The 17229-nt window shown below is 38.4% G+C and overlaps 1 protein-coding gene across 3 annotated transcripts in view; it reads left to right on the forward strand.

Annotated features, from left to right (window-relative positions):
• LEKR1 (leucine, glutamate and lysine rich 1) overlaps window positions 1–16978 on the forward strand; it is a 227156-nt gene extending 210178 nt beyond the window's left edge. For all 3 annotated transcript variants that reach the window (XM_074031305.1, XM_074031307.1, XM_074031306.1), the window contains exon 9: window positions 14771–16978. In XM_074031305.1, the coding sequence (XP_073887406.1) occupies window positions 14771–15184 (414 nt within the window). In that variant the 3' untranslated portion in view covers window positions 15185–16978. The remainder of the gene's footprint in view (window positions 1–14770) is intronic.
• The last annotated feature ends 251 nt before the right edge of the window (window positions 16979–17229 follow it).

Below are 17229 nucleotides of genomic sequence, written 5' to 3' on the forward strand. Positions count from 1 at the left end.
TGTATTTGGCCAGAGGCTTCCCGCAGTTCCTTGCCACATGGACCTTTCCATAGAACAGCTCAGTGTGTCAGCTGACTTCCCTCAGGGCAAGCAAGTGAGTGAGAATGAGAGAGAGAAGGTGCTAAGACAGAAGCCACAGTCTTTTTGCAACGTAATCTCAGAAGACACATCCCAATGCTTCTGCTGTATTCCATTCATTACAAATGAATCAATAAATCGAACCCACACTCAAGGTGAAATCATTGCACAAAGATATGAATATCAGGAGGGTAAGGATCATTAGGGGGCATTTTAAAGGCTTCCAATCACAGGGCTTCTGGAGGTGATTTTGGCAAGAGAAAATAGACTAAAAGTGAAGAGTGGATTTCTTCATCGACAAAAGGAACTGCATTTGGAACTCTTCCTGCTCATTAGTTGTTAAAAGAAGCCACTTAGGAATAAAGCTTCTTTAAAAATGTGGACTGAAAGACATAAGACATTGGGTTGGTATGTAAATGATCATAGATCATTGCTACAGAGGAGAAAAGGATCATCCCAAAGGTAAAGAAAACCAATGAAGTGCATACTCAGGCGGGCAATATCCTTTTGTGGGAGCAGGGAGAGTAGACTAGATTTTCCTTTAGAAGTTACCAGAATATCACGTCAAAGTTAACTAATTTGAACTGAACTGTAAGAGTAAATAATTAAGGCTGCTTATCTGGCTAAGCATGCCAGAGTCCAAAATATGCTTATAAAAATAGGAAATGAGCCAATAAAAGGGATAGGATTTATGAGCTAGAAAGAATAGAGGCCATAGCATGTAAAGTGAAAATCACCACGTTTTTTGATCATGCATTCCAGACACTTGAAATTTCTCAGATTCTGGAGAAATAAAGCTGCATTTAAGTGGAAAACAAATTCCCATTAGAATGAAAATAAATTAATGGTCTAATAAGGAGGCTAATTAAGAGGAAGAAAGCCCTGTTCTCTTTCAAGTGGCCAAATAACAGGTAGACTTTGTTTTTAATTGTATGAAGAAAGTTCTCAAGGATAAGAGGAAAGCCAAAGCATCTAAGGGGCAAAATGGGCCTTCCTAAATGGAGCAGGGATTATTGGAGCGCATCCCCAGAAACAGCAAGTGTCACAAAGCAGAGCAACAAAGGGTGCAGGTCAATAAAAAGAGAAAATGGAAAATAAAACTGTGCTAGAAATGTAAATGTGAACAAGGAGTCCCTGAAAAGATACATTAAAAGATTAGAAAGGAGGGAGAGAGGGAGTGAGAAAGAAAGAAAGTTAATATGTTAGAGAATAACACTTATCAGTAAAACCAAAGTCAAAATGGGTCATGTGCTTCTGATGCTCATTTTCCTTCCTACTGGTTCCATGTGAGTACAGTCAAGACAGTGTGACCCCACTGTTAGGGACCTTGTTGTGATCCAGAGGAAGAATGTGGTAAATTCAAGTAAACAGCTCATATACAATCACTGAAGGAAAATCAGTACAGATGGTTCAATATTTTTGTTGTTTGAAGACCACACATAAGGGAGTCAAAAGAGCAGTAGTTTTAAATGCTATAATTATTGTAGTCATACAATGAAGATGAGTGATACTCAAAAATATAAAATAATGCTCTTGGTTAAACATGGAGAATTGAATACGTATGTTTATCTCTACTTCATTCCACTGCCACTAAAATGGCAATCAATTAATAAAAAGTGAATAAATCCAGTAGGACAAAGAGAACAGGAGAGAAGTTAGCACTTGATAAAAAAGATGTTGACCAAAGCTTACAAAAATGGAAAGCAAGTGTCTAAGAGAAAAATGACTTATCAGACTAGAGAATATTGAAACCTAATGCCTGTGAGGATTGGGGATGGGAGGATCCAAAACAGAAAATCTAGTTATGTGACACAACACTAGAGAGGCTCAGGAACTGGAGAAACTAGGTGCAGGCATAATTTGTTTTACTGCATGTCACTTTATTGTGCTCCATAGATACTCTGGGTTTTATTACAAATTGAAGGTTTATGTCAACCCCTATGTCGAGAAAGTCTGTCAGTGTCATTTTTTCAACTGCATGTGCTCACTTTGTGTCTCTGTGTCACAGTTAGGTAATTCTTGCAATATTTTAAACTTTTTCATTATTATTATATCTGTTATGGTCATGCAATCAGTGATCTTTGATGTTACTGTTACACTTGTTTGTAGGTGCCAAGAATGGTGCCTATATAAGACAGCAAACTTAATAGATAAATGCTGTGTGTGTTCTGACTAATCCACTGACTGGCCAGCCCCCCATCTCTCTTCTCCTCAGGCCTCCCTATTTGCTGAGACAAAACAATATTGAAATTAGGGCAATTAACAACCCTACAATGGCTCCTAAGCATTCAAGTGAAAGGAAGAATTACACATCTCTTACTTTAAGTCAAAAGGCAGAAATGATTAAGCTTAGCAAGGAAAGCAAATCAAAAGTTGAGATAACCCAGAAGCTAAGCCTCTTGGTCCAGTTAGCCAAGTTGCGAATGCAAATGAAAAGTTCTTGAAGGCAATAAAAGTGCTACCTCAGCAAAGAATGATAAGAAAATAAAACAGCCTTCTTGCTGATATGGAGAAAGTTTGAGTGGTCTAGGTAGAAGATAAAACCAGTCATAATATTCCCTTAAGCCAAAGCCTAATCCAGAGAAAGACCCTAACTCTCTCCAATTCCGTGAAGACTGAAAGAGATGAGGAAGCTGCAGAAGAAAAGTTGGAAGCTAGCAATGGTAGGTTTATGAGGTTCAAGACAAGAAGCCATTTCCGTAACATAAAAGTACAAGGTGAGAGAGCAAGTGCTCATGTCGAAGCTGTGGTAAGTTAACCAGATCTAGTTAAGATCATTTATGAGGTGGCTACATTAAACAACAGATTTTCAATGTAGATGGAACAACCTTCTATTGGAAGAAGGTACCATCTAGGACTTTCATAGCTGTGGTACAGAAGCTTTGAAGCCAAACTTCAAGAATTAGCCTTCAAAGGACAGGCCATCCCAAAAATCCTAGCACCCTTAAGAATCATGCTAAATCTACTCTACTCTGTGCTTTATAAGTGGGGCAACAAAGCCTGGATGACAGTACATCTTTTTGCAGCATGGCTTATTGAATATTTTAAGCCTGTTGAGACCTACTGTTCAGAAAAAAAAAAAAAAAATCCCTTTCAAAATATTGCTTCTCGTTGACAATGCTTCTGGTCACCCAAGAGCTCTGATGGGGATGAACAAGGGAATTAATGTTTTCATGCCTGGAAACACAACATCCGTTCTGCAGCCCATGCCTCAAGGAACAGTTTTGACTTTCAAGTCTTATGATTTAAAAAATATATTTCATAACATGACAGCTGCCATAGTTAGTGATTCCTCTAATGGATCTGGGCTAAGTAAATTCAAAACCTTCTGGAAAGGATTCACCACTCTAGATGCCATTAAGACCATTCCTGATTCATGGGAGGAGGATAAAATGAGTTGATTCCAGCTCTCATGGATGACTTTGAAGGTTTAAAAGTTCAGTGGAGGAAGTGGCAGAAATAGCAAGAGAACTAGAATTAGAAGTGGAGTCTGAAGATGTGGCTGAACTGCCGCAAACTTGAACACATAAAAAGTTATGTCTTATAGATGAGCAAAGAAAGCCATTTGTTGAAATGGAATCTACTCCTGTGAAGATGCTTTGAAAAATATTGAAATGACAACAAAGGATTGAAATATTATATAAAATTAGTTGATAAAGCAGTGACAGGGTTTGAGAGGATTCACTCCAATTTTGAAACAAATTCTACTGTGGGTAAAATGCTGTCAAACAGCATCACATGCTACAGAGAAATCTTTCATAAATGGAAGAGTCCATTGATGTGGCAAACATCATTGTTGTCTTTTTTTTCTTTTTCTTTTTGAGACAGAGTTTCACTCTGTTGCCCAGGCTGGAGTGCAGTGGCGCAATCTCAGCTCACTACAACCTCTGCCTCCCAGGTTCAAGTGATTCCTGTGCTGTTGTCTTCTTTTAAGAAATTGCCACTGCCATCCCAACCTTCAGCAACTTCCACCTTGACCAGTCAGCAGCCATCAACATTGAAGCAAGACCCTCCACCAGCAGAAGATACAACCCACTGAAGGCTTAGATGATTGTTAGCATTTTTTAACAGTAAAATATTTTTAAATTAAGGTATGTACATTTTTTAAACTTAATGCTATTGCACACTTAAATACAGTATGGTGTAAACATAATTTTTATATGCAGTGGGAAACCAAAAAATTCATGTGACTTTCTTTATTGCAATATTTGCTTTATTTTGGTCTAGAACCAAACACACACTATCTCTGTATGCCTATGCCTCTGAAAGAGGGATGTAAGGGTGGAGTGGAAAACAAGACTGAAAGATTATAAACGGAGCAAACGGATCCTTAGAGATGCCTTCCCAGTTCCTAAGAAGCCCCTGCCCACCATCCTGGCAGAGTACCAGGGGGTTACTCTCTAGCAGAACTGAATGAGAAAAGGCACTGAACCTGAGGACAAAAGAGATAAAGCAAGGGTATGTTAAGTAGGGAGACCTCCCAGTACCCTTCACACTCTCACTTTTCAGAACACAAGTAACCAGGCTTATGTATTAATGGCCATAAAAAAAGAAATTGGAAGAGCACCCTCTGGAGAGATGAGCTGCCTCAAAAGATAAGACCGGCTTGGCGGAGTGGCTCACACCTGTAATCCCAGCACTTTAGGAGGCCAAGGCAGGCAGATCACATGAGGCCAGGAGTTTGAGACCAGCCTGGCCAACATGGTGAAACCCCGTCTCTACTGAAAATACAAAAAAATTAGTTGGGTGTGGTGGTGCACGTCTGTAATCCCAGCTACTCAGGAGGCTGAGGCACAAGAATCACTTGAACTCAGAAGGTGGAGGTTGCAGTAAGCAGATATCACACCATTGCACCCCAGCCTGGGTGACAGCAAGACTCTGTCTCAAAAATAAATAAATAAAAAAGATAAGACCCATTGATACCGACAGTTGGGATATCTCAATGAAATGGCTATATCCATGTTCAATCTACCTACTTAGAAGGATCTCAGCCAATAAACCGAATACAAGCACACTGAGCTTAAGGTAACATTTTGGGGACCAATTTTTATTTTTATTTTTATTTTTATTTTTGAGACGGAATCTCACTGTCTCCCAGGCTGGAGTGCAGTGGCTGGATTTTGGCTCACTGCAACCTCCACCACCCAGGTTCATGCCATTCTCCTGCCTCAGCCTCCTGAGTAGCTGGGACTACAGGCACCCGCCACCATGCCTGGATAATTTTTTGTATTTTTAGTAGAGACGGTGTTTCACTGTGTTAGCCAGGATGGTCTCGATCTCCTGACCTCATGATCTGCCCATCTCAGCCTCCCAAAGTGCTGGGATTACAGGCGTGAGCCACCGCGCCCGTTCGGGGACCCATTTTTAAACACGAACAGCCAAGGATCACCAATTATTTGAGAAACATCTCTAATGTGAAGAACAGAAACAATAAGCAAAAAAGAACTTCACAGAAAAAAAAATACAAAACAATACAGGGAGCAAAAGAGAACTTAAAAATATATAATTAATATCCTCAGAGAGAAAAGAGATGATATTGTATTCATTAAACATAAACAGCCAGCTACAAAAAAAGAACAAGAGTGAGTATTAAAATATAAGGACTGAAATGTTTAAAAATCAGTATTTGGGTTAGATGATAAAGATGTGAAATCTAGAAAGCAGAAGAAAAAAGCAAAAAGATGAAGAAAAGAAAAAGAAAATTCAAGGAAATAAGAAATAGAAGACAATGCGTTCCAAATTCCAAAGGAAAATTATGCCCAGCCTAGAATTCTATATCCTGCCAAAACAATCCATCAAGTATCAAACACAGGTATTTTCAGACTTCAGACTTCTCAAAAATACTACTACCCTGGCAACCTTTTTCAGGAAGCTGTTAGAAGATATATGACAGCACAATGAGGGAATAAGTAATAAAGGAGAAAATATAGGAATCAGGAAATAAGGAATCCAACACAGGAGAGAGATGAAGGGAATCCCAGGACAACGGTGGGAAGAAATGCTAGGATTACAGCAGTGCATCAGATTGAAAGAACAAGCATACCAAAAGAAAGTTCTTAGAATGTTGAGCAGAAGCATGGTGGGTTCTTAGAAGTATGTCTCCAAGAACAAAGAGAAGCTGATAGCTTACATGGGGTGTTTGAACATGTCGAGAGGATATTTACACTTCTGTAAGTCTGGTGAAAAATTAGTATCAATACCCAGAAAACAAAGCAGAAAAATTATGAGACAATAACTCTGGATGGAAGCTGTGCAAGGAAGAAAATGTCGTCATAGTTCATAACATGGCCCAGATGTGCATATGTTTATATACTATAATCATATAAAGATGAATATAGATTAAGCTAAAAATTATGACAGAAATATGAGGATAGGAGGAGCAGCAGCATCTGTTGGGAATTGGTATAGAAAGCTGAACCCTCATCTTCCGTTCCATGCAGTAAGTAGATATGTTCAAAACTGAAAAACAAAGAGATCGATGTATAATGATGTTATTTTGAATTACGGAGGGTAACTATCAGAAGAAATAGTTTAAAGATCTGAAAATGGTTATTCCTGGGAGGCAGGACTTGGGAATGTGAAAAAGTGTTTTTTTCATTGTGAGTTTTAGTATTATTTTACTTTTTAGCTATATGTAATACTTTAATTTTAAAAAATTAAAAATAATAGAAAGGAATAAAGTATAAAAAGGACCTGGTAGAGAAGGCGACAGAGATAAGAATAAAAGTCAAGCAAGGAATATTAAAGAAAAATCAGGAAAGTTACAAGTAAAACAAAAGCAACAAAATATAAACCTTCATGAGATTTTCTTTTCAGATTATGAGAAATGAAAAAAGACAAAGCAGATTCTAGCTTAAACTTTAGTAACGGGTGCCTGGCACACTTCTGTTTATTCCTCAAGTCTAAGTGTAAAGAGAACCCCTCCATGAAGTCACAAAATCTCAGAGGCAAAATTAGCTATACACCTGTGCGCCTACTGCACTTCCTTATTTATGCAGTCATTTAACAGGTAAACAGTTTTGTTGTTTTTATAGTGCTAAGAAAAAAATAAATCCGGATAAAAGGGATACTTTCTGAAGGAGGGGTGCTATATTAGACGGGGTGGTAAAAGGCTCTGAGAAAATAATGAGGCAAAGAACATTCCAAGGAAAAAAACACTCCAGGCAAAGGTAATAGTTAGTGTCAAGACCCAGAAGCAAGGAGCATACTGGGAACCTTAAAGAAGCCACAAGGAAGTCAGGAAGCACTGCTGGAGCTTAGTGAGCAAGGATTGTGATAGAAACCAAGGTTGAAGGGCCAGTTTGCATGCAGTCTTTGTAGGCTATGATACTTTTCTAAGTGTGATAAGTCTTTGGATACTTTTCTAAGTGTGATAGAAAGTCACCTAGGAATTTTGAACAAGGAATTGACATGATCTGACTTATTTTTAGAAGATAACTGACTTCTGATTAGAAAATAGGTTGAAGAGGGCAAAAATGAGAGCAAGGCTGTGAAGGAGGTGACAAATCACCAGATTTGGGATATATTTTAGGGATGAAGGCAATAGAAGTTGCTGATGGACTGGATGATATGAAAGCATAAAAAGGAGTCAAGGATAACTCCGAAGTTTGGAATCTCAGCAACTGAGAGAGTGCTGAGATGGCAAATGCTAGAAAAGAAATACAATTGGGGAGGAATATCAAGAATTTTATTTGGGACATGTTGCTCTTAATATGCCTATTAGATACCCAAGGGGAGATGTTGACTAGGCACTATGGCCACAGGGAAGGCAAGCTGGAGATGTCAATTTTGGACAAATCCACATGTAGCTGATACTTAACCCCTGGGACTGAATGAGATCACCCAGAGGATTAGGCAATAGAGAAAGGGTTGAGAACAGGCACTCCAACTTTTAGAGGCTTGGAAGAGGAGTAGAATCTAGCAATGGTGACAGAAAAGGAACTTCTGGTGAGGTAGGAAGAAAACCGGAAGAGAACACTATCAAGGACTCTAAAGAAAGACAGTAGTTAAAGAAGAGTACATGCCATATAGACAGGCCCACAGTCCCTTATCTGAAAACTTTGGGCTCAGATATAAAATTATTTTGAATTTTAGAAAGTTAGTACAGTATGTCCTCATAGATGTAGGGCAGCCTCCCCATGCAATGACATTAATACTTCTGCAGTGAAACATCTGAATGTTCACACGAAATGGGACAAAGACTGTAATTAGCCTTCTATCAGTTTAGTCAGATTTTATCACTAAATGTAATGAGCTACATTTTTTTCTTTTCAGAGCTTTTTGGATGTCAAAAGTAAGGCTAAAGGACTATAGATCTGTATTGGCTTTCATTACAACAGCTGTTTTTATTGTTTATGTTGGTTTGCCCGACCATCTCCTAGCATCTTGAATCTGTTTTGTTTAAAAAACAAAGGAAAGTACATGTGTTTCTCTACAGGGCTACCAAGATGATAGGAAAAAATCAAAGATTTGCCTCCTGACTATTAACAGTGGTTACCTTAGAAGTATAGGAAGAGATAGACAGGGATTTTACTTCTTACATACTTTTTAAAAATATTGACATCATGGGTTATTTTTAACATTTTGGTGTTTTGAAAATATGTTTCCAATGTAAACTCTATTTTTAAAAAAGGAAAGAAAGAAACTCCATTTACATAAGAAAGTTTAGGCCAGGCATGGTGGCTCACACCTATAACCCAGCATTTCAGGAGCTCAAGGCAGGAGGATCACTTGAGCTTGGAGTTCAAGACCAGCCTGGGAAACATAGGGAGACCCTGTCTCTACAGAAAATGCAAAAATTAGCTGGGCATGGCGGCACACACCTGTAGTCCCAGCCACTTGAGAAGCTGAGGAATGAGGATTGCTTGAGCCTAGGGGATAGAGGCTATAATGAGCTGTGATCGTGCTTTTGTACTGGAGCCTGGGTGACAACCTGAAACCTTGTCTCAAAAAACAAAAAGAAAAAAGTTTATTAACTAATCTAGCAAAGACGGATTTATGTAAACTCTAAGATTAAATTGTAGGAATACATGGTATTTGCAAGCACAAATAGTTTACTTGCAAGAGGGATTTGCTTAGTTTTAGGATAAGCATTTATTTTATTTGCATGTTTAATCAATATACAGAATACGGCACACACTTCTCTGGTAATTCCATCTATGAAAATGGAGTAAGCAAAGTACCAGCAAGTAAATTATCAAAAAGTAGTTGGCAGTTTGGGGACATAATAAAATTAGAATATCTATGTCTTTTTTAAAGATAAAAGGAGGTTCTCCATCCTCCAGCAGGAAACATGGGGAGGATCAGGAAAGCTTTTAGGGGACAGGGACTATACGTAGGCTTGGTTAGCAGGGAGGATGAGTGAACTGAGAACCTGAAAACCTCAGCCTTGGGCCATGGAGCAGAAGGGGGCTCAGACTGGGAGTCTCTGTGGTGAGGAAGATACCAGAAAGTTGACAGAATGAGAAGATATATTGAGAAATTTTTGTATATTTAATTAGTGCTAGTTAAATTGTGTATGTTTAATTAGTGCTAATTAAATCTAAATTAAGTTGGATTATTGACTTAGAAAAGTAAATCCTGCATACTTGGTCATCATGGGCTCTTCTTCTCTGCCCTGCAAATCTGCCTCTGAAGCATATCAGTCTGAGGGATTATTGCCCTCTGTTGCTACAACTTTTGTTTGAATATGTCTACTGTTGTTGGTTTTATTATGTTTGTAAGCAGGGAAATATAATTTTGAAAACAACCAGCCTGACATCCATCTTACTTTTTTCCTGGAAATCTTTTCAGATTCTCATTCTTGTTTTACCAAAAGGCCATTTCCACTAACTTTTTGCAGTGTTTTGGGCTGATCAGATTAGTTGAACAGAAGCCTAGAAGGCTTTCAATGGGAGGTGGGAACATCCTTTGCAAACTCCCACTCATTGTTTTGGTTTCCACACTTTTCCACAGAATTTCCTTTTACCTCAGCTCCCCACCCACCCGGCCAGCCACCCACTCACCTTGGGATATATCCAGTTAGGGCTGGTGGAAACTGTAATCTGATCATTCCATGGCTGATTCACATCTTACTCGGTCTAAAGCATGAACAAAGCCATCAATCTGTGATTGTTCTTCACTGAGGAGGACTTGCTTTCCTGGCATGTTCCCCCCAAAATTGTGCCAAATACAGCTGATTCCCATTGCAGATGGCAGTCTTACCTTCAGAACAATCAAGTTACACAGTAAAGCCTTCTCTCCCTTCTTCCACTGTTTTTGGAACTGAAAGCAACCCAGCTGTCTCTAAGAATAAAAAGGAAAACAAATATAAAAATAAACCACCCTTATATTGCAAGGAGTAGGGGAAATTGGCCACTTTTTAATATTAGAAATTTCAAACATATGATGAACTAATTTATATTTTCATTTTGACATTTTCCTTCTCAGTGGGAGGGCAATTAAGCCATATTTTAAGCCCATTCAAAGTGGCCTTATTCTGAAAATGTTGTAGTGATATCTATAGAATGCTTACCACCAATCAGCAGAGCTTAAGGATGCAGGAGTGCCTAGTTCTCCCCTCCCTAGACCACCTGACCCAAGGGGCACTTGAGATAAGGACTTTCTCCATGAAAACTTGGGGCTCCTACTGTCCTCCCTGGCTCCCATCTTGCTCAACTTCAGGCTGTTTTTCACAAGCTAGCAAAGGGATCTTCCTTTCATGCAGATTTGATCCTGCCAGCCATCTGCTTGAAATAAACTTTCAATGACTCCATATGAACCTCAGAATTAAGTCAAAACCCTAGTATTAGCACACTAACAAATTTTCTCTTGATCTGACCCTGCTCACTCTTCCCTACATCAGTCCTGGTCTCTTCTCCCCATGTGCACCTGCCTGAGTCATATTAAGCCATGTTTTATCCCAAGTTATGCCTCTCCTTCTTTCACTGCCAGGCATTTGCACTCACTGCCCGCTCTGCCTCGAAAACTTAATTGCCTCTTCTTCACCTGGCTCATGCCTTCCTTTCCATTTTGACTTCCAGTCTAGTTACAATCCAGTGATTCTATTTTTGCCATGTTAAAATATGGCCAAAGATAATTTTATCTAAAACATAGAATACTATGCATGATTTTCAGTCTTACTGAACATATTTCATCTTGCACATTTGTCCTTGTTACTCAATGAAAACACATTAAAATTCTGCAACAATCCAACCTTCATCTTGACTAAATTGCTGAAAAGTAACCACGAGCGGATGATTCTTTTCACGTATGATGGAATTTTCCACTAATGTGTCTACTTACTCTAGCCACATCCACGTGTCCTCTAGTCATGCCCTATCAGATTACACCCCTGAAATAGCAATCCCCTACACTTCCATTGTTTTATTTTAATTTTTTAATCCCATAATTGAATAGATTATAAATCTGAATTGCCTGTTGAACAAAACAGAGTTATAATCTCAATTTTAGAGGAGGAGGTAATGGTGGCAGATGACATGAAGATATTGTGTGGTTCACCTAACATTTCATGATGTTTTGGCACAGAAAAGAGTAGAAGTATCAATTTTGGATATTATTTTCAATTCAGGGGTCTCCTGGTTTGGGAACTAATAGAAGAAAGAGAATTAATCCTTTGTCTTGCAAGCTAATAACCTTGAAGAAAGATGAGTTGCAGAGCAGTGAGCCCCAGACAGTCAGCAGCCCTTCCCCCACTCCACTGGCTGGCTCCATTCTCTTACTTTGGAATATGTCTAGTTAGTGTTGGTGGAAACTGTGTAATCTGATCCTTCCATGACTGGTTCAGACTTCACTGGATATAAAACATGGGTACACAGTTCAGCTTGGAGTCTGCCAGGTCTTTGCTCCCATTGAACTTGCTATGAGGACATCTTTTGGCTCACTCTACCCTTTCATGTTCTCCTTAGTGGAATGTCACTTGCCTGAAATAGCTTTTATGTGACTTGCTTTTTGGTTGTTTTCTCCAGATCATTACTCCTTTCCTTTGAGACTTGAATTTAATCTCAGTAAATTGATTGAATTTTATTTTTCTTTTAAGGAAAGCTCTTGTCATCACATCCTCCATCACTTTATCATTCCATATTGTTGTGCCTGTTATTCATGTCACTAATATGTTGGCCTCATTTTTCATTGCTATTTTTTTCTTTCACATATTCAAATAAAATTAACTCTTTCTCATTGCTTTCTTAATTAGCGATATTTTTATACTAATTTATTGAAAGCCACTTGATGTGGTTTGGATCTGTGTCCCCACCCAAATCTCATGTCAAATTGTAATCCCCAGTGTTGGAGGTGGGGCCTGGTGGGAGGTGTTTTGATCATAGGGGCAGTTTCTCATTAATGGTTTAGCACCATCCTCTTGGTGCTGTTCTTGTGATACTGAATGAGTTCTCATGAGATCTGGTTGTTTAAAGTGTGTAGTGCCTCCCCCCACCTCTCTTGCTCCTGCTCCTGCCATGTAAGATGCATCACTATCCCTTTGCCTTCCACCATGACTAGAAGCTCCCTGAGACCTCCCCAGAAGCAGAAGCTGCTAAGCTTCCTGTGCAGCCTGCAGAACCATGAGCCAATTAAACCTCTTTTCTTTATAAATTACCCAGTCTCAAGTATTTCTTTATAGCAATGCAAGAATGGATTAATACACCACTTTAATAATTCCAACACTTTGCCAGCTTACTCTACTAGTAGACAAAAAATATAATGGATTGGGTCTTTCCCCCACTTTAAAAGAAACTTTGATTAATAGAACTTAGAAAACCTGGGCAAAACCAGATGAAAATGTCCTACTGTTTTTTTTGTTTTGTTTTGTTTTGTTTGTTTGTTTTCAGTGTCCTGGGAACAAAATGGTCCCTGCATGTTTGATGTAATGAATTAGGCAACTAATTTAGGCATAGGCAGCATGGAGCAGGGCTCTGAAGGGGACTTTAGTACTTCAGAGTGGAATTACTCTCAGCAAGTTACATAACAGTGTGAGCTTCAGTCTTTATTAGTCAGATATAATTGTTGGGAGCAGGAAATGAGATGACACCTAACATGGCACCTTGTTATCTTCCTCTCTAGTCCCTCCTCCCCTACCTTTTCCACAAGTGTTTCAGCTAGAGTTAATGAGAACTAGGTGATAAAGCCACAAACACCATCCTTGCTCTCTCCAATTCCTCCAAAAATTAAAAATAATGAGAAGAAAGTGATTAACCCATGATTTTTTTTAAATGTGTGTCATGTAGTAAGTAAATAGTATATGTAAATGATGAGGATTTGTTTGACCCAGGAATGCAGCTTTTATAGAAAATTACTGTGCAATTGGCTAATCTGGAATTGCTCCATATTTTTCCATTTTGATTACCAAATTTGGAATTGAATAGAGTTCTGTCTATAATCATGAGAAACTCAAAAACAGGAAGATGCTACTTTCCCTGGCGCTTTGTTATTTAGTTCTACTGACAGCAGATTAGTCAGTCAACCCTTAGGGAGGATGTTTTCCACTAAGAAGCAGACTCGGGAATGCCTTGGCTGTTTTTACAAACAAGCTAACCCAATGGAAATTCATTTTTGAGTTGACGAATCCTATAGCACACTCATTTTAATTGTGTTTTCTTACTAGGATACTACTTTGAATTATTTACTTTTCAGCTTCATTTTTGACATCATAAAGACATGAATGTCAGGACACTAGGGAGATCCAAGACTTAATTCTTACCATGGGACTTGAAATAATTTTGATGAATTCCATAGACGAAACATAGGTAACTCCTCAACTAGAAATGTAGAATTTCAGAATTTCAAAGAGGCTTAATGATCTCTAGTCCAGTCACACATTTGAAGCTTAAATTTGCTTCAGCACATCCCTGTCAAGTGAGATTCAACTCTTCAGTGTCCTCCAGATAGCTCTATTAAAAAGTTCTTCCTTATTTTAAACCCCATAGCTTTCACCTTGGGTCTAGATTCTTTTATGGACATAGAAAGCAGTTCTGCTCAAACCTACAAAGGTACAAACTTCTTGAGGGCAGGGATTGTATTCACTACAACTTCTAGTAACTTGGTAAATGATTGTTGAATGAATGGAATTAATAGCAGACGATCTTCTCTATTTTGGGATATTATCTTACAGAATGGCAAATGAACATCTTATTTAAGTTCCATTGAGAAAGCATCATATGAGAACTGATTTTATTGTTTAAATGCTATAGCTGATTTTTTATTCTTTCAATCTTACACTTCAAGCGCTTTTACCTGTTTATGTTATTATAGTATACCTCTACTGTAAAAGAATATATTTAATGACTCTATAGCTATTAACTATTGAGTATTACATGTGCAGAGCATACTGTCTGCGACTTGATGCAGAGAGGTTGAAACCCCACTGAAGCCTGTATTAGAAGTCCTGGGTTCTAACACCAGCCGCACCACTAACATCTGAATAACCCTGGACAGGTCACTCAGTCTCTGCAGTTGTTGACTTCTCATCTGCAAACTGCAAGGGTTGAACCAAATATGCACTCCAACTTCTTTCCACCATCACAGATTGTTCCTGTTCTTGACTTGTCTGTCCCGTGTGGTAGACTATCACAGAGACAATCAAAGAATACAGACCTCTGATTTCCAGTTCAGTTCTCAAATTGTATCGTCAGTAACTATCTACTTATGCACATTATTTAAAGCTAAGTCTGCTTTCTTTTCCCCTCTCTCTTTTCAGAATACTTTTCTTCAGGAGACAGTGCGTAGAGAATGTGAAGAACGCTTTGAACTGACAGAAGCTTTGAGTCAAGCCAGAGAACAGCTCCTGGAACTCAGGAAGCTTCGTGGAAGTTTACCATTCTCACCGTGTTCCCTCAGCAAGGGCAGCCTAACCTCCCCTGCTGCAGCGGTCAGTAATCATGGAGAGAGAAGCCTTGCAAGACTGAACTCTGAAAAAGGAATCCAAATTCCCAGCCTGCACGGAGTGTCAAAACCCACCACTTTCCCAACCTCAGATAAGCCCAAGAGGGTTGGCAGCTCAGGCTTGCCCATTCTCCCCCAGCCACATCCTCCCAGGGGTGGAGCATCTTCAGCAAATGAGACTAGACAGAGACTGGCTGCCATTCTTAGGAGGAGGCGGAGTCAGCAATGATCCAAAGTGAGGAGCAGGCAGCTCCCCACAGCGTGCACGCTCTTTCAGAGAGTGCCAGGAACTCACTGTAACTGAGAATGACAAAGATAAAATTATTTTCACAGATCAGGAAGGCATACCTATAGATATATTTAACAAAAGACTGTAAAAAGCTGGAAAATTGTGAAGCCATATTTTTCAAGAGGGTTTTGATAGAGTAACAGATAATTAAGTTGTTGGTATTCCAGAGGTCCGATTTCTATATTTATGTTGAAATGTGCTCTATGAATATAGCCTTTTAGAGATCACAGGTAAAATTTTTCACCCATAACATCTTTTCCATTTCTTGCACCACTACAAGCAGATATATTTCCACAAAAAAAAAAAAAAAAAAAAAAAGATTGTTTGGATTTTGTTGGTATGTGTTCATTTGTTTGTTGAGCTGAATAGGTTAAATCGATGTAATAAATATTCCAAACAGAAAAAAAAAAAGTACTTTATCTAATTAAAATTAGATAATCTCCAAAATGCTTAGTTCAGGTAGTTGCAGAGATCATCATCATAATTAAAAGCTTCTTTTCCTCACCTTACAATCTAATTGGTTAATCTAATTTCTCTTTAGGCTAGCTCAGAGTTAATGATAGATAACCTTCAGGAAGACAATCTTCTCTGAGTGACTGGGGACCTTCTAGAAAAAGAGATGGTAATGTCAATTCAAGGAAATAGTAGTTTATTTCTCAAATTATATAGATTATTTTAGTAAACAAATAACCTGACCATATTGATAGATATTTTCTACAATGAGTGCTTTTTGGTACTCAGAGTTAGGTCTTTATTTGGCCTTGTATTCTCAAACCATTGGGAAAAAAACTAATTCAACACAGTTTAGTAAAGTTAGAGGTAATTTGGGATTCAAATTTTATTACCCCTGAAAATGGGTAACTGGTTAACATGTTTTCTATTTTGAGTGAAAAAATAAAACCAGAAGCCAGATCAGCTATTTTATCTTAAACCTGCAGACACCTCCTGTTTCTTAAAACACAACTCTTTACCTTAGTCTAGTGTTCGTCTATGTTTTTCTCCATCTAATAGAAGGGTATTTTCCTTCAAAAACTAACTTTACTTAAATACTCCATCTGACTGCATCATGAACGTCCAGCCTTCCTATTCCCATTTTGGAATAATGGTAACACATTCAAAATATGCTACATAAAAATCTCTGCTATTTGACCATCTTATTGACTAGAGAATTCAAAGATATTTGGGATCCCTTCCATGTGCAAAAGATGTAAAGTTACTAAACAAAATCAAATTTATTTCCAGTCTTCCAAAGGATTAGTCTACTCTATTAATAAAGTATCTTAACCTCAAAAAAATTCCACATTAGGTCCACTGATTTGCCTGACTAGTTTAAGTATGGCATCTTGTGTTAAGAGTTGAATGCTTACTTTTGTTTTGCAGAGATTGGCATCCCTTGTAATGGCCTTTGACAAGAGAGTACAACATCATTGAAGAATGGCACTGGGTGGATCTTAGAAGTCACCCCAAGTGTAATTTTACAGATAAGGAATAGATGCCCAAAAAGATTGTAACTTGGTTAAGGTAGTACAGGTAGTTAGTGACAACTAGAAACATAACCACAATCACCTTACCCCAGACTTTCCACCTCACTGGAGCTTTCCAAGCCTCCATCATGACCTTTGTCAATAGCACTTACACTATATGTAGTTTATATTTTTCCTAAATGCACTTACTTTTTAACCTGAAATTTATGTAAAAAGTAAATTTGACTCAAGAAGTAGCTATAATGAGTTTGATTTGCTGTTTTTTTCTTATACACTTTGAAATAAATGTGTATCTAAGAAATGTTGGCTGGGCACGGTGGCTCCACGCTTATAATCCCAGCACTTAGAAAGACCAAGACAGGAGAATTGTTTGAGCCCAGGAGTTCGAGATCAGCCTGGGCAACATAAGGAGACCTTGTCTCTACAAAAAAATAATAATGAAAATTAGCCAGGCATGGTAGTGCTTGCCTGTAGTCCTAGCCACTTGGGAGGGTAAGCTAG

This window comes from Macaca fascicularis, chromosome 2 (genome assembly GCF_037993035.2).
Source record: "Macaca fascicularis isolate 582-1 chromosome 2, T2T-MFA8v1.1".
NCBI lineage: Eukaryota > Metazoa > Chordata > Mammalia > Primates > Cercopithecidae > Macaca > Macaca fascicularis.